General features: G+C 38.3%; 1 protein-coding gene across 1 annotated transcript in view; it reads right to left on the bottom strand.

The window, feature by feature from the left end:
* Positions 1-19091, bottom strand: part of RPGR (retinitis pigmentosa GTPase regulator) — a 70809-nt gene that overhangs the window by 20656 nt on the left and 31062 nt on the right. Inside the window, exons 13-17 of the mRNA XM_082864767.1 lie at positions 18765-18830; positions 15355-16302; positions 5185-5328; positions 3092-3149; positions 1512-1588 (exon numbers count right to left, since the gene is read on the bottom strand). Coding sequence (XP_082720893.1) covers positions 1512-1588; positions 3092-3149; positions 5185-5328; positions 15355-16302; positions 18765-18830 — 1293 coding nt within the window. The remainder of the gene's footprint in view (positions 1-1511; positions 1589-3091; positions 3150-5184; positions 5329-15354; positions 16303-18764; positions 18831-19091) is intronic.

The following is a 19091-nucleotide window of genomic DNA, read 5'->3' on the forward strand; positions in this document are numbered from 1 at the left end:
ATGCATTTTCATTTGGTCAGAGGTGTGTTTCAAATATTTTTTTCTGCTGCTTCATTTCATTTTTCCTCCCCTTAGGTTCTTAGGTCTCCTGACTCCTTTACTTTTTATGCTTCTCCCTCAGATTTGATTTTCTTTTCCAGACTCTTTCCCTGAGCTCTTTATAACTGAAAAAAGTTTTCACAGGAACATTATGAAGTATACTGGTGGAATATCTGTTAAATGTTCTGTTCTACTAGCTGGAGAATCTAAAAAGTTCTTAAACCTTGATGAAATGTTCTAGCGATGCATGTTATAATTCTAAGAAGGATAATAATTCTGAAGTGTCCTTTGAACCAGGTCACAGACAACTTTTGGGTACGGTAATCCAAACTTATAATATTATAAAGATAAAAATGGTCATGAAGTAATTTTTAGTAAAAGATAACAATATGGAGATTTGGGCTAAAATAACTTCTGAAATTTCTGAAGTAATTCGGAAAGGAATTTCAGAGTGGCATATACCTACAAAGATGGTAAAAGACAGGCTGTTTACTACCCTAAGGGCGGCTCCTGGTTTTACCTTCATCCTTTCCTCTTTCTTACCCCCTCACATTTTACAATTCATTGTCAACCAAAAATATTTACTGAGCATCTACCATTTACCAGGAACTGTGATAAGCGCTAAGGATACACTAGAAAGTGAAACAGAAAATAGTTTATGTCCCCAAGGAGCTGAAGGCCAGTGGGGAGATACAGACATAAAGTAAATGAATATACAAATGACTATGTAATTGCAAACTGTGACAAATACTAAGAAGTATGAGAAAAGGGTGCTCTGTGAGAGAATAATAATGGGACATAATAATTTATATAAGTGCTGCTGGTTACAAAAGGTCTCTGTGTGGAAATGACATTTAAGCTGACACCTAGGTTGAATAAGAATTAACGAGGCTTTTCATTTTTCTTGTCTTCCATGTTACCTCCTAACACTTCTACCTGGAAATGTGTTCTCATGATTAAATAAAGTTTTTCTGCAAGTGGAAAGAGTAATTTACTTCCAAGAAGAAGAAATGTATCCATCAGACTTGTAACAACTCCAAAACAGGTACTAGGAGAGACTGGAGTAGCATGTTGTAATGTTTTCTAAGCACAGTCACCTTTATTTTTTCATTCATCCTATTTCTTGGCTTTGCCTTACTCTCTTCTAGACTCTCAGGATACTATACTCTTATAATTTAAGCAGTAGAGTTCTTTTACATATCTTTTATTGTATGATGAATCAGTATGCGTGGGATGATTGAAAGGAACATGCTATTTTTTTTTTTGCAGAGCAATCTGAATCATAATCTAAAATCCAATAAGTAAATATGCACATTAAAAATGTGAAACATCACCTGAAATTCGTCACATGTTCTTGAGTCATCAAAACTCATATTAAGGGAGTTAAATTATGTGGATCACCATATAAAAAGTAGTAGAAGCAATTCAATACTTTAGCCTTAACACTAAAATGAAAAATTCATTTCACTTACCTTCTTTGATTTTTTTGTTGATTTACTATCTTCCAGGATCTCTGAAGAATTGCTCTTTGCACAATCATGCATATTTCCTATGATAGGATATATTTAGAAACATTTTTTCTAACTAATTAGAAAAAGAAAAGTCCTGAGGCTTTCAGTGAAACTCTATCAACCATGAATTATGGGGTAATACTAAAGAGTAGTGGACAACTACATATTTCCTGAAAAATTAAGGCAAAAATCTCGGAATGACCTGACCAATGTTGTAAATGTTTAGATGACCAGTACTAAGTACAGCAAACGTAACAGTAAATATTAGGGAAGACTTCTGTAAAATATAAATTACCTTTAAAAAAAATTAACCTCATTGTAGTGAAATTATTTGTACTGAAACGGACATGTCATTTTTTTGGTATTTCAAATTAATCCACGTTATATAGTTGAATAATGATCTTTAAAGTAGACTCATGAAACATATGCATTCTTCTAATTTTATATTATCAACAACTTAAATCTTACATTTAATTTCTTTTTAACACTTTAGGTTATATGCTAAGAATACTTAGAGATGACAAATATTTTAACATTTTGCTTAAAATATTCTAAAACTTACTACTCTCTTTGCAGAAGTGAGAAGGAAAAATGTATTAAGGGAACTATTCCTTCTTCTGCTTAAGTTCTGATCAGATATCCACTACCACAGACAGTTATTTGTAATGACATCGCAGCAAAAGGCCCACTGTGACGTGATGGTGTGGAAACATAATATAGGGGTCATATAGCAAAAGCACCAATGATTTGGGTGTAGAAACTGTAGGTCCCAAGGGCAGTCACGGTCTCCTCTGTTCTGTGGCACCTGTTCTCTGACACCAACAGCAAGGTTTGGGAAAGGACTCCTCTGAAACGCCTGTGGTAAGATCAAAGACTCAGGTCTGGGCTCGGGGGGGGTGGGGAAATAACTGGATGGCCTGCTGTGGCTCTAGACCAGCCTGGACATCAGCGATGGGGTCTGGTAGTGCTCACCAGACATATCAAGATCTGGGACAAAAGCCCAATTTAATAATACTGATTGAAAAAAAAAAGTAGTAAAAAGGCTGTTCTAAACCACTTAACACTGACACATGAGCAGCCATGAAGAAGCTGTGGTGGTGATCAATGAGAACACATAAGCCTGTGTCACATATTTCATAGCTTATTATGAGGGTCATGTAACAATAAAAAGTGTAAAACAGACATACGTGTAAGTCATAATTCTTTAGTTGAAGCACATATATGCATAAATATCTGTATGTACATATGAACGTAGTATTCTATGTATCTAGCCTTTTTTTTTTTTTTTTTTTTTTTTAAGCGGTACGCGGGCCTCTCACTGCTGTGGCCTCTCCTGTTGCGGAGCACAGGCTCCAGACGCGCAGGCTCAGCGGCCATGGCTCACGGGCCCAGCCGCTCCGTGGCATGTGGGATCCTCCTGGACCGGGGCACGAACTAGTGTCCCCTGCATCGGCAGGCGGACTCTCAACCACTGCACCACCAGGGAAGCCCTGTATCTAGCCTTTTTAAAAGTATGCTTTTGAAGTCAAATGTGCTCACACCTTTTGGATTTTCACTGTATTCATGAATGGCCCGTTCCTCTTGGTTGGCTTTTGTGTCCTATAAACAATAAAGAAACAATATAATAAAAAACAGATTTGTGCTGAGCTAGAAAACCTAGTCTTGGTTTTAAGCAGGGTTCTAGAGTCAGTCTCTAGCTAACAACATAAACATGTGACAATTACTTCCCTTTGCAGGACTCCTGCCTTAGATGCTGGGTGATTGCTAATGTCTTTCCTAGCTTAAAATTGCATGATTAGGGCTTCCCTGGTGGCGCAGTGGTTAAGAATCCACCTGCCAATGCAGGGTACACGGGTTCGAGCCCTGGTCTGGGAGGATCCCACATGCCGCGGAGCAACTAAGCCTGTGCGCCACAACTATTGAGCCTGCGCTCTAGAGCCTGCGAGCCACAGCTACTGAGCCCTCGTGCCACAACTACTGAAGCCCGTGTGCCTAGGGCCTGTGCTCCGCAACAAGAGAATCCACTGCAATGAGAAATCCACGCACCACAATGAAGAGTAGCCTCCGCTCGCCACAACTAAAGAAAGCCTGTGCAGCAACGAAGACCCAGTTCAGCCATAAATTTAAAAAAATATAAATAAATAAATAAAGTTCCCTTAAAAAAAACATCGTATAATTAACAAGAATTGTATATTTAAGAATTTTACTCAAAGAAGATTCAGGAACATTAACTGGTATAGGAATTAGCTCAACATTTTATAATGTCAAATTGGAGTTTAATGAATCCTATGCTAAAGAATTTCAGGGACCACCATAACTGGAACTCATAAATGTTCTTTATAAAATAGAATCTTTCCCTCCCTCTTTTTTTTTTTAACATTTAATATTTAGTTATTTGGTTGTGCTGGGTCTTAGTTGTGGCAGGCAGGCTCCTTAGTTGTGGCATGTGGGCTCCTTAGTTGCGGCTTGCATGCGGGATCTAGTTCCCTGACCAGGGATCGGACCCGAGCCCCCTGCGTTGGGAGCGTGGAGTCTTAACCACTGCACCACCAGGGAAGTTCCATTGTTCCCTCCCTCCGAAAGAAAACAATAACTGCTAGAACATATTCTTCCTCAGTGAGAGGAAGGAGTCTTGGAAAAAGAAGGAAGCAAGGAAGAGAATGACCTCTTTAGCACAATACCATTTTGTAAATTGAAAAAAAATACACACAAAACAACAACACATGTTTTACAATTACACATTCAAATAAAAGGACAAGCATGTTTCAATGGTTGGCTATGTTAGGGAAAAGGGGAATGAGGCTCAAAGGGAATCAATTTAAATAGAGAAGCACCTCGCACAGACCAGTGATGATAGTGTTTCATCAATGAGAAGGGAGGATTAACTCAGAGCTCTTTGCAAGAGGTCCAAAAAATGAAATGAAAATGAATCAATACAGTATCATTCAGTTTGGGTTTCTGAATTCCATACCTCTGAAATGAATCCAGAGTAGTGCTAGCAAACGAATGATTTCAAACCTACCGTCTCCTAGCAGGGTCGCTCTTCTATCTGCCAAATGGAAGAGATGTTTTTGGCATCCCTAGCTCCACTTTCAGGATGACTTTCTCTTCCTCAGTGAGGCCTCCTCCCATTCCTCCTATGAATACTTTCTTCTATACCACATCTCTGCAGAACTGATCACAACCTCAAACACTGCTGTGAACAACTTTTATTTGTCCATGTACATGTAAATATACACACGTATGTGTGCACATACACATCTCATTTCTGCCACTAGTACTGGGATGCTAACGTTGTATTTTTATCATTTCAAGGACCTGGGGCTGAACTTCTTGGTTAATTTCTCAAGAGTGTACTAAACTGGCCCATATCAATTGTTTTCCATTCATTTGAAGAACAGAATGCTACCAAGAAATCTGGAAAGAATGCTAGAGAAAAAAGGGTGTCTGATTCATAAATTTGTCAAAGCTTGTCCTATAGCACATGAACAAAGTTATTCATGGAAATATTTCTGTTCTCCAAGGAAGCTGGAATCTGCCCTCTGCAGAGACCAGGGGACCCATATGCTTTCTCTTGGGTAGGGTCTTGGGATTTAAGCACTTATCATCATACCTTTTCAATGGCTGTCAATACCTTTTTAACTGAGTTGTTGGTTTCACTGTGGTCGTCTGCAGGAACACTTTTATTTTCTCCTGTAGCTTTCTTCTCGCCTTCTAGATATTCCTTAATTTCCTCATGCACGTCTTCTGGCTCATCATCTTCTGAAAATTCGTGATCCTGTGACAAAATTGATGATCAGGGAAGAGTTAAAATTTTCTTCTTTAAAAAACAGAGATTTGATATTGCTGTTGTAAACAATTTATACCATCTCAAAGAACATATAGACTATGAATTCAAATATTAAAGTCAAAGAAATAAAATACTGAATAATCCATGCTGCATATCAAGTTACTATATTACCAAGGATTTCATGCATGTTACTCTATTTTAACATTTCCAATGACTAGGGTTCCCAAAGTTCTTTTTACCACCTATGGTAAGGTTAAAATGGAAAAACAAAATGCTTTCTGGGCTGTCTCAAAAGAATGCTTTTAAATATTAGAGAAGTTAAAAAGCTTTCTATCTACTGTAGCATTATAACATAATCATATGTATGTATTACGTTCATTTTCCAAAACATAAGGATTTAAAATCACTTCAGAAGTACAATTCACCAATATTCACAAGAGAGAGGTAACTGTAATTACTTACATTCTGGGAAAAGGATAAAGGGACATAGGCACTTTAAATTGTTTGCTCTTGGTTATTTAAAGCAGATGGAAAACCAGACAGAGGGAGAACTTAGTCCATCTGGCTCCTGTCAAGCTAATCCAAATTACAAAACAGCCTGTCTATGGATTTGATAGACTGGTAATAAATCATGTAATGCTTATTAAGGCAGAAAATACTAGTTTTACCCTTTATTCTATACTGAGATTTTTTTTTTTGCCATTTCATATTTTGGGTGGAAAACTGCTTATTTATTGTCATTAAGAGACTGGACTCTTTATTGGATATTTTTTCCTATGCTTTTCATTTATGCACTTCACTAAAGGCATAATGACCCCTAAAATAGGTGACACAGTAAGCAATCTGTGCCATTCACTCCCTTGAAGAATGTTTTTACAAAGTTCACCTTAGCCATATTTGCCTGAGACCATATATGCCCTTTATATCCCTTCAACACTGTAACTAGCTTCTCATGGTCACCTTCCTAGTGGCTATTTGGCTAAGGATAAGCCTGACACCCAACAAAATCTTTACTGGGTGGTTTGAAAAGAATGTCTCTAATAATTAACTCACCTTTTTTTCTGGTAAAAATACAAATTGTGAGAGTTCAGGCTAGGGAGAGAACGTGTTTGTATTTCACACCTTAGTAAAACGTATAAGTGGCATCCTCAGGCCAACAGCACTAAGGGTATGGCCTAATAGCATTCCCACCGAGGACAAGCAATCTGCAAGTGAAGCCTTGAGATTTAAGAAAGAGTTTCAGAAGTTACTCTGGGAGGGCTTAACTTAGTAATCAAGGTCATGAGGCAGTGCACTCAGGAGGGGAATGTGGGAGAAGGGAACAGGGTACCAGGGTAGAGAGTTACATTAAAGGATGTGCTACGTGTTTAGGTTGGGTAGGGTTAACAACAAGGTAGCTACCATTTACCAAGAACTTCTAAAGCTTTCTTTTTCTTCTGCATGATTTCCCCTCTAAGTGACATATCATGGCTAGCCAAATGCACGTTATGGGTAGCTAAAATGATCAGAGATCATTTTACTTTGGAAGGGAATGGGAAGCAAGATTACTAGATTTAAGACTTAGGCCTGATAAACAGATGTATTCATAAATGTACATATATGAAGGCCAACTAGAAAGAACAGAGCTCCCGAGACAGAGAATTTCAGACTCTGCCCACTTATCTCCCAGAGGGAGGGTCAGTGAGCTGTATTCTATCAAAGTCCTCATTACTTGGACAGTTTGGCAAATCTAGGACCTGGGTCAATTCCAGTTGTGCTAGTTTACTAAGGTATTAATGTAACCATAGGATATCATGCTATTATAAGAAGAAACATGGAGTTATAGCTTATTTTAGAAATAAGCAAAACATCTCTTTTATAATGAACTACAATTTTACTCATTAACTTCATGTAAATCTGTATCAACAATAAACGATATCACTTTCTAAAGTTTGAGAAAGCTCTTAGAAAATGGCATCTGCAGTAGAAATCACATCATCAATCATGACACTTTGCACTTAATTAAGCACATTTAAAATTAATCTACATATATCTGGACAACTACTTTAAGTCACATACAGCACTTACCTTCAAACTGAAATAATTTAGGAGAGACTGGCAGAATACTGTCATTTTATAAAAAGAAAGGATAAAGTTTAAATACATTCTTGTCACCAGAACCACATATAATGTAAAGAGGTAATCTGGAGTGGTCAGTGGAAGTGCATCTGGTGTTAGGACCCCAGCGAAGAAGTGAATGGGCCTGGCTTCCACCAAAGGACCCTTATTTCATTGGTCAGACACAGCATGAGGAGCTGCAGTCTTTGGTCTGGCCCAGGGCAACACTTTTTACATTTCTTATGGGAAATACCAAGAAACCAAATGTTCCCATGAGGTTTCAGTTTGCTTAAGAAACAATTACATTGTATGCTTTAAAAACTAGAGACTGCTATCAGAAGTCTGCCTAGTGGTCACCCTGGAGGGGGTGGCGGATGGGAAATGGCTGGCAGGGGATTGAAGGGGAGCTTCTAGGGAGCTGAACTGTGCTTTTCCTTGATCTGGATGTTGACTATATGGGTGTGTTCAGTTTGTGGAAAATACATTGAGCTATACATGTATGAGATATATACTTGTCTATGTATTAACGTCAAAAGAATTTTTTTTCAAGTTAAAGACTATAAAGTGTAAAATTTTGTGCTACAATTCTGGATTCATGACATGCCTCAATGTCACATTGGGTAGAAAATGTTTTCCAAACAAGTTAAATAGAGCATAAAACTTCATATCTAAGTCATCGGGTGGAAAGTGTATATTTTAAAATCTCAATTTCAAGATATGTTTTTTTAGGACAAGAAGAGCTAACATGTAAGTTCAAGTTTTAACTACACTAGACATCACTGAGGCAGGAGTGGAGAGTGGGAAGGGCACTAAATACAAAGACCTAAACACTGTTTTCCAAAGCCTTGCTCTACTACTCTTGGCCTGAGCAAGGTACCTACTTAATGTATTTCAGTCTATCTGTAAAATGGAAAAATGACATTAGCAACACCTACCTAGGAGGGTTTGTATCAAGATGAAAAAGATTGTTTACAGAGAAAATAATATGAGCAAACAATAAGTACTTGTATATAAATATAAGTGATTTTATAAAGGCCATTCTATAAAAAGATAGAATCCCAAGTATGCACTGAGGACTGTCAAAAAACAAGAAGCTTGGATGCTTTTTGCCATGTCCCAGATCTTATCAATAGAAAATAGTTCACTTAAAACGTACACTTCTTTGCTCTACCTTCTCATACACATCCCTTTATTCTCTGCCAGGTGCCCGGTAGCTAGAGCAAGCGAGGGAACAAGGCGGACGCCTATCAGGAGCAGCCCCTGGATGGCAGGGAAGTGGGGGGTGGCCTCAGCTGGGCTACAGGCCAGTGTTGCCACAGGGCAAGATATTCCTAGACCCTCAGGTTTTCCAAGAGAAGTCCGGAAAAATATTTTTTCAATGTAAAATCTCCTGGTATTTCAATGTTGGCATCTGATTCAAATGTTTAAAAAATCACTATGTACACCAAACAAAATAAGTCTGCAGGCCAGACTGCACCCATGGGCTGCCAGTTGTGACTTCCAATTCTTCACTTCTAATGACACTACTTTATAATCTCTAAACTTTCCCTTCTTTCTGTGTGCCAGTCCCTTACTTCATTCCTAATCCTGTATTTTTATCACCAAATATATTACAGTTTGACTCTGATAAGTGGCCTGCAAAAATGAATGTAGTGCTCAGGGTACAGAACATCTTGCTGGTTCACAGTTTTATTCTTGTTTTCAGTTTTACTCTATTATTTTCCCCGTCTTTTTCCTTAGATGATTTATCTTCCTCTCTATCTTAAACAAATGCATGATCCATGATTACACTTTATGTGTGAATTATTTTTTAACTATGTGATAAAAACATTAGGATACAGAGGGAAATCTGTGGTCCGGTGACAGCACTAATATCTAAATTTAGGCTAACCATGTGAGTACCATCAGGCTTTCGTCGTGGTTCAAATGTTGAGGGGCAGTATTTGACCCATGTATGGTGTGTAATGAGAGTTTCACTCTACCCCATATTTAAGGGTTATCATTATCCACTTCATTTCCATGGATCTACCTCCATAAGCTAATTTTTGGGGGGTTGCTACGCTGTATTTAAAAAAAAGTACGGTTTACAGGCACATGAAACTAAGTTAAACTCATGCACATCAGCCAGTGACTTGGAGATTCATGAGGGGAGCACTGTACCTGACTTGGTATGATCAGAGAGGATAATTAGAGTGATGCAGGTTAGCATTTGCTGAGTACCCCTAACATGTTCTATGTGTTAACTAATGTAAATATCAAAAGACCCCCCCCCTTTACTAAAAGAGGGATATAAGACTCAGAAAGGTTAAAAAAAAAACAACTTTCCAGGTGTCCACTCAGCTAATCAGTGAAGGGCTGGGTTTGGAACTCAGCCCTACTGGACTACAGAGCCCATGCTCTGAACCAACTCTGCCCAAATAATTTACAGACCATAATGGCTGCCCTCAGAGTTGTTTCCTCACCACCCCGCGCCACCCACTGATATTTAAAGCATTGCATACTCCTCTTTTTTGTTGATAAGCTCACTTCAGCAATACCCTATTCTTATGTAACCATCGTATATAATAACAGCAAATAAAAATTTAGAATTTTTCCCCCCAGAGCAGCAAAGTCTCTGGAACATACATCTCCCTTTCTAAATTAAGAAATATGCCAGTAGAGCTCTTTGATATTTATTTCTCAAAATCTAGTTCTGATTCTATGTCTCTGAAAAGCGGACTTCCTGGAGTTCACTCTTTGATGTCAACGTGGGCCCTGCCCCAGATCCTCTCTGCAGCCCTCCACTGCTCCTTCTTCCTTGGTTTTGGGGGCCCCTCTGTTTCTTAGAAAGTGTTCTTACCCTGCCTCCTTCTCAGGCTTCCCTTTTTCAACCTCCCCTTACCTACTGATGTTTCCCTGAATTCTCTTCAGTTCTCTTTTCACAATACGAATGTTGCCTCTCATTCAAATCCCCAGTTTTAACTACATTTATAAGCTGCTGATACTCAGCATCTTCCCTGAGCTCCAAACCCAGATGTGTATCTGCCTGCTGAACATCTCCTGGATCAACAAGCCCCCAGGCAGTCTCCTCAATCTGTCCCTACTCCTCAGTTCTCAGTCTCCGTGAATGGCACTCTTTCTTCCCAATTTTCCAAGCCAGAAATAAGAAAAGCTTGGACTTTACCTCCCTCCAAGCTCCATATCCCTACTAAGCTCTCCAATTCTATCCACAAATCTCTCTCAGTAATAGAGGTCTGCAACTCTCCATCCCACTGTCCTAGTCCAGCCCCTCTTCAGTCTCTGCCTGGTCTACTGTGACTGACCCTGGTCCTGTTCCCTTCTAATCCACCCTCCATATTGCTGCCAGAATGACGCTACAAAAGCCCAAGTGTGATCATCTTACTCTTTTTTAACATCTTTTACAAACACGGAAGCTCTTGTGCCCCTCTATCCAGGTCAAAGGATACTCTAGGCTGCAGTCACACGGAAATACTCTCCTGGCTTCCGTCAGCCTGGCTCTCATCACCCTGCCCCCTCTTTGCCTGGATAGGTTTTACTTTTCATGACTCAGTTCAAGTTTCACCAGCAGTCCCGGAAGCCCTTTCCTTGTTTTTCCCAGTGGCAGCTGAAGTGCCAGCCCTGAAGCACTCTACTGTGCTGGTAAATTTTCTGGTCAGCCTGTAGAAACAGCCAAGAGTTCCTTGAGATCAGGAGCCATATCTTATAAAGTGCTCTTTCTTCTTATTAACTAAGGGATTTAATGGAGGAAAGCCATAGATTTGTTTTCAAATCATATTTTTATCTTTGGGCAGTCTTGGCTAATAACATGGGGGTATCAAGAAATATTAAGGGCACTGTTAAACAACAGTTAAGGCAGAGTCATAGGAACTCTTTTTACCTGGTGTTCTTTCACGAAATCTATACCTACCTAACATCCCTGATAGGTTAGAGGAGCACAGGAAGTTGACTGTAAGCAGCCCTCACTGCTTGAGATCCACCTGATTCGGGGTAGCTTCTGTTCTCTTTTTGGTGCTTGGTACATAAATATTTGTTGACTGAATAATATGTACCAACTATAAGTTATGTGTCAGGTACTGGGCATATAATATCACATTTAACTTTCACAATGGAAAGAATGAAGGAAGAAATTACAGCACCTTTCTCCGAGGTAGCATTTTATTTTTAATCTACATGTATACAGAAAATTTACTTCTATAGTGAAATAATAGAAAACATTTCAATTGCACTCACCTGGAGTGCTGCTGGTCAGCAGCAGCAGATGTTTCTGTGGTACTTCTTTGTAGCTTACCTTATTTTTCTGCCAGAGTCCTCATTTGAAACTGTAATTCAATGGATTCTACATATACAACTCACACTTGCCTCAAAAATGATGACTGATAAACTACAGTAAAAGCATGATCAACCAGCAGATGGGGACAATAAAGGAGGAACTAGTTATTCCAATCTACTTAACCAACTATTAATTCAGGTCTGAAAATGACTAGGCCGGTGCTCTTTTGACCAGAGTACCAGGCATGCATGAATTACTGCTTCTAAAAGAGCACAAAGATTTTTGGGGGCCAGGGAAATGTGAAGAAATGGGTAAGAAATGCTGTTTACAATTGGTTATCTAGACTGGTTCAAATTCTGAGATGCACATATTTTAAGAACATCATTTCAGTATTGCCGGCTAATTATCTCTTCAGTGGAAGATGAATGCCCATACCTTTAACTTGAGTTTAAGAGTTTCTCATCTCCTTGGAGGTTTTTTCTTTATGAACTCCACTTCTGTCATCCATCTTATTTAATCTTAAGTCTACTTCTAAGAAAACCACGTTTTGCACCAGATTTAACCACACAGCACATACATTTTAATCAAAGTATTAATTCAATTCTACTAACACTAATGAATGTGGTAGAATTTGCTAGAACACTGCAATGCCAAATCCGTATATTTGGTTGGTCAGTGGAAGCTACCAGAGAGCCTTGCAGCTAAGACAAAATTTATAACTACTCCTAGGAATTTCTTCACTTCCTATCCTAGTCTTTTTCCTCATATTCTTTCTCACTCATGAAAAATCAAATGTGCAAAGAATTCAACTACACAAAATTCATAGGATGTTTACCATCACAATCCTCCTTGATAAAAGTAAGTATAAGAAATTCCTCATGTCTAAGATATAGAAATGACTGGGGAAGGAAAGCTATGAATAAACAATAATGAAACAAACTAGCTGCACTACATACAATGGAATTACTCTAGTGGAAATCTAGCCTCTCTAAAATTCAATATCTAATATTAGTTTCTCTTTTCACAGACAACTACTGACTGTATACATTTAATTTTTATTTTACTTGAAACATTCTGACAAACAGCAAACAAAGAATTACAGAAGAGTGAATGAAGAATACATTGAAGGTAAGTAATAGACACTGGGAATGGCAGTACTGGGAATGAAGGTCTGACAGTACAATGAAAGCTCAGAAATGATAGGAGTTTAGAAGCACAGAATTACGGAAGACAAAAGACATTAAAGGTGTCATAATTTTTTAAGAGTAAAGAACATTTCATGGAAAACTAGATTAATTGTAAAGTATAATTTTTTTTCCTTAAAAAATTTTCTTATGCAAATAACAAACACGTTAGAATGAAAGAATCTAAGAGTTACAAGGGGCTACAGTTATCATATCATCTAATCCATTCTATTTTACAGATAAGGAAACTGAAGCCCAAAGAGTAGCTTTGCTTGGCAATAAATACTTAAAGTTTTTCACACTTTTACAATATGCGTTCATCCCCATTTCATTAGATATTCTGTCATTTACCAAACAGTAACCAAAAGAGACATTAGAGTCTAAGTTCTGAACCCAGCTGTCACTTTGTAGATTGCTGCAAAAAGGACACATAAAAGGTAAAAAGACAGCACTGTTTTTTTTAAAAATGTGAATTCCTCATTTTAGCTTTAGAATACCACCCATTCTTATAAAATTATTCTATACGGTAGGGAAACTGTAATCACAGACTGAAAAAACTATGCTACCATAGTTATAAGAAATTAGATGTTTTTATAACCCTTAAAGATCTGTGCCATTTTTAAAGGGACTTACTTGTATACACAAAATACTTTTTACAATATACTCGTTTCCTAAAACTGTCTTTAATGAGGAATAATATTAATTATATACTATGATCTTTTGATATTTTCTACTTATATATTTATAATTCAGGGGAAAATACACCAAAATATTAGTTTAAGAGAAACCAAAATTTACCAGTGCCTCAAGTTATCTTTATCAGTTTCTACTGTACCACAGGTAAGGTAACCATGACATAAAATCAATATAACAGAATGAGTGCCTATTCTTCATAATGTGTTCAAGTTGTTTGGCTGGACATAATCAGGTCCAATTTAAAGTTTGTTACTTCAATTCCAAATAATGTGGTAATACATTATTCCAAAATGTTTTGGAACCTGATGGCCCATTTTCTAAGAGTTGTTTTGACTGCACTGGCATTTTGAACCTCTGTACTTCATGCTCTTTCCCCTTTCCTTCCCTGTTAGCAATAAACTTTTTTGGATATGTTTTATCTTTGTCATATTTCACAGATCCTCTCATCTTGCTCCCTTTGCTGGATTCTCTTCCTCCACTCTGTCTTCCCTGCCTTCCACTTTCTTCATTGCCTCTCTCCTGGTACTTTCCCTCCTCTTCCTCATCATCCTCCTCTTCTTCATCATCCTCCTCTTCTTCCTTCTCCCCTTCTTTCCTGCTGTTTTCTTCCTCTTTCCTCTCCCTCGCTGCCCCCTCCTTCTTTTCCCTTTCCTTGCCTTCCCCCTCTCCCTCTTCCTCTCCTTCCCCCTCCTCCCCCTCTCCTTCTTCCTCTTCTCCTCCTTCTTCCCCCTCCTTTTCTCCCTCCCCCTCTGCTTCCTGCCCCTCCCCCTCCTCCTCTCCTTCCTCCTCCTCCCCCTGTCCTTCCCCCTCCTCCCTCTCTCCTTCTTCCTCTTCTCCTCCTTCTTCCCCCTCCTCTTCTCCCTCCCTCTCTGCTTCCTGCCCCTCCTCCTCTCCTTCCTCCTCCTCTCCTTCTCCTTCCCCCTCTCCCTCCTCCTCTCCTTCTTCCTCTTCTCCTCCTTCTTCCCCCTCCTCTTCTCCCTCCCTCTCTGCTTCCTGCCCCTCCTCCTCTCCCTCCTCCTCCTCTCCTTCTCCTTCCCCCTCTCCCTCCTCCTCTCCTCCTTCCTCCTCCCCCTCTCCTTCTTCCTCTTCTCCTCCTTCTTCCCCCTCCTCTTCTCCCTCCCTGTCTGCTTCCTGCCCCTCCCCCTCCCCTTCTTCTCTTTCTCCCTCTCCCTCCTCCTCCTCTCCTTCTCCCTCTCCTCCTTCCTCCTCCCCCTCTCTTTCCCCCTCTCCGTCCCCATCTCCTTCCTCCTCCTCTCCTTCTTCTCCTCCCTCCTCTGCTCCCCCTTCTCCCTCCTGCTCATCTCCCTCCTCCTCTCCCCCCTCTTCTTCCTGCCCTTCCTCGTCTCCTTCCTGCCCCTCCCCTTCTTCTACTTCCTCCCCCTCTCCTTTCTCTTCTTCCTCTTTCCCTTCTCTCTTCTCCTCTCCTTCTCTGTCTTCTCCCCCCTCTTCCTCCTTGCCTTCCTCCTCCTCTCCTTCCCCCCCTGCTTGCTCGCTCCCTTCCCCTTCCTCCAGCCCTTTGTTTCTTTCCTCCTGATGGCCCTGTTCCCTCTCCTTTTGCTCCCGTTCCTCCTCCTCTTTCAGGTCTTCCTCTCCCTTACCCAGGCTCTCCATTTCTCCGCCTCCCTTGTCTTTCTCCTCCTCCCCCTCCTCACTTCCTGTTCCACTCCTCTGTTCCACTCCTGAATTACCCTCCTTCCCGATTCCCTCACCTCCACCTTCAGGCACGTGCTCTGCCTCTCCCCCTGGCTTTCCCTCGCCTTCACTCACCTCTGCTCTGTCTGTAAGGTCATCTGACAGGAACTTTGCTTCCTCTTCCTCTTTTTCTCCAGGCACCTCCTCATTTATCTCTATCTCTTGCTCCTCCATTCCACTTCCTTCTGAATCATCTTCTCCTTCCTGCTCCTCTGGGGTGTCTGATATGTGGTCACCCTTAAAACCATATTTTGCCATGTATTTGGACATTCTGTGTTCGATTTCTTCCTCATGTCCTTGTTCAATAAATTTTCTGCTATACCGCAAGTTTTGGTCAGTTTCCACTTCATCCTTTTTCTCTCCACTGCTAAATTCTATTGACTCAGGCTGCTTGAATCCATCAGCTGTACCCTGCTGACTTTCACTATCACCTTCCAAGTTACTGTCTGGCTCCTCCATAGATTCTCTTTCACTGTCAAAGATCATATCTCGCTTGTTACTTTTACTTTCCTTAACAAAGTTTTTATTTTCTTCATCCTCAATATTCATGTCTCTATTTGGTAAGTCGTCAAGGAATGTATCAATATTTTTTCTATTCTCTTCACTTTTTCTTATATCATTCAGACCTGTCATTTTCACCAGACCAGTTTCCTTCTCAGAGACTATTTTTTCCACTTCTGAATCCTTCTGACTTTGTCCTTCATCACTTTCCTTTTCTATTTCCTTACTCTTAAGTGGATAGACGCCATGCTTATTTTCATGTCTAAATATCCCTTTTTGCAAACTCTCTGCACTGGTGTTGGCTTGAGGCCTTTGCTGGCCTGAGTTGTTACCTACGTCCTCATCTGAAAATGCTTCCATAGTCACAGCTGCTTGCATCATGTACATTCCTTTTGCCAAAAGTTGTTTATATGCTTTCCCTTCTTTCATCTTTTTGGACATCTCTTCACTTTCATATTCATTACTACCGCCATTTTCAGTATGAGCTGTATGCTGCTTCAGTTTCTCAATTGTTTCTTGTTTCTGTAAATTTTTTCAAGTAATCGTCATACTACTATTAGTTGACAAAAGTAACTTATCTATTATAAAATACTGCCAAGATTCTACATTATTATAAATTTCACTAGAATAAAAATGCCCAGTTTTATCAGACATTTTGCTCAGATTTTGGGTTCTTTGGGGGGATAATTTATGCCACTCTCTAAGTCTGTGGAACATCTAATTTTGATTTAGTAACATATATCTGTGTTTAACTTTCAAATTTACCACCTGCCTTAACTTTGCCATTATGCACAGTACCATCAATATTTATTCTCTGCCCCTTGTCTTAATCTGAATCAATTCTTAAATATATTTCCAGACTGATTTTGCAAAATATTGCTAAAAAATGTATGGTTTTCTACCTTCCCTATCGTTTTGTCAAATTTTGATTGGTCTTTTGATTCCATGAAATTCTCAAAATTAAAGAAAATAAATGAAAATATGAAATTTTAAAAAATTTGAAATAATGAATAGCTTATTTCTAGAAGAAAAAAATCTAAAGTGAAAACTATAAATGAGAAAGTTCCTTGGTGGCCTAGTGGTTAGGATTTGGAGCTTTCACTGCAGAGGCCCAGGTTCGATCCCACATGCCGCGGCCAAAATACAAAAAACCCCCAAAAAAACAACAACAAAAATAACTACAAATGAAATGTTTTTATCAATACACTAGATAATAATTAATATTTTTCTTTTCTAAACAAAATCCTTTGAGTTCTCAAATTTTTGACCCTCTTCCTTTTATCTACTATATTCTTTAATTATAATAATTTGCATACATAAAAAACACTATGAGAAAAAAAATACTTAAGGTAAAATATAAGATTTTATAAAAACTTTATAAACTTTTATAAAAAACATATAATGAAACATTGAGATTTTGATGATACATTAAGAATATGAAATTAATTTCCTGCTGGACAAAATAAGGCAAAAATCAAATTGCTGACCTAAATTCTACAAGCTAATGTATTGAAATAGTCAATGAATTTGGGTCTCTAGACAGTAAAACATCACTAAATCAAGTTTTATAAATTGTGACGAGTGCTAGGCCTAGGAAGAGGTCATTTTTCGCTAAGTAAATTATTAAAACAGCACAAGTTAAAAATTAATATATAAAATATAAATTTTATAATATATAAAAAATACTATAATAAATCTTTTTTTATTCACTAAAAATACCTAGGCTTGGTAGGGCCTCCACTTAAAAGGACTATGTGAAGTATAAAATACATGTCAGTTTAAAAGAAAGTGCTTTCCTTTTCTGTTTGTTCTAGGTGTCTCCTTTAAAAAGTCATGATTCTTTCAAGAGCCCTAAGAGAGACAGAGGCCCAGCTGCCAGAAATAACTTCTAAATGTATGTGCCTAGCACAATAAAGCAGCACAGAAGAGGCAGAGCCCAGAGTCTAAGAGGAAGGAAAGACATACAAAAGATGTCTGCTTGGAAGTATAGTCAAGTCAATAGATCAGTCAGTCACTGAGCTTCCATAACTGTGTTAGGAGAAAAGCTCTCCCATATTCAAAAAGAATGCTGTTATTCACCATGGCTCTCAGTAAAATATAGATAGGACTAATGAGGATTGGCACTAAATTTTTATAATTTAGCAAGATTCTCTTGGATTTCAGTGACTTTGATTTTAAGGATTTTTATTTTAACAATGTGGCAAAGGCACTAGAAATAGAAATTAAATGTTTTCTGCAGCCTTCGTCCTTCAATTTACATTTCTCTAATTTACTTTTCTAATCTTCAACCCTTCATCCTTTCACATCACTGGTCCTTAAAGCCAGGAAAAGCAAATGGCTTCAGGACAGGCCTTTATCTCTCCAGGGTTGTGAAAACCAGAATATTCCTTACTCTTGCTATTCATTTGTTATTCATTAAAGGTCTCTCTTTATCACCCACGCATAGTTTCTGACTAATTTCCAAATGTTTAATCTTGTTTTTATGCTACCAATTCCTTGATAAATTAATGCCTATTCCAAACATTGTAAAAGCAATTACCAAATATTTCAACTAAACCCACAAAATTTTAGAACTAGAAAAGATGTTAATATCATCCTGTAAGGTCAGCAAGGTAACTCACCCAAAGTCATACTCAACCAAAGTGTGAGAGGCACTCATAGACAGTAGCCTCTTCCAATACTTAAGAACTGTGATAAAAATCTTTTGCCTTGACGGTAACAAAGTATGGCTATCGTCACTTCTTAGTGACTCCAAAGAGCAAATTTCGGCAGGGAAATTCTGCCACTCTTCTTGCATCACAGAGAATACACACCAACAGAATAAGCCCAAATTGAGGCTCTATATATTGTATCCCCGTCTTTTAAATCCTAAAGTAAGTGAATGCTTACCTTTCTTGTGTTCTTTCCAGAAACCTTTCAAGAAAAATATAAATAATTTAAAGTATTCTTACCCATCATAGTGAAAATAACTCTCTATATTATACCTTTTGTTTTTGAACTGGTGATAATTTTAATGATTTTTCATTGGAATTCAGGCTCATCATATGTGTCTGAAATAAATTTTAAAAAATATGTTCTAAAAAGAATAAAGACTAGATATATGATTATATATTTATACATATGATTATATATTTATATATATGATTATATATTGATTTTTAAAAATATATAAATGAAATTAACACAAAACAGTCCATATAGTCATATAATCAACTCTCAATTGCATACTAATAATGTGAGAGTTGAAATGAATTTTACTGTATGTAACCTATACCTCAATAAAGCTGATTTTAAAATAATGAATGAAACCA

The sequence above is a fragment of the Leucopleurus acutus genome (assembly GCF_964270905.1).
Source record: "Leucopleurus acutus genome assembly, chromosome: X".
Taxonomy (NCBI): Eukaryota; Metazoa; Chordata; class Mammalia; order Artiodactyla; family Delphinidae; genus Leucopleurus; species Leucopleurus acutus.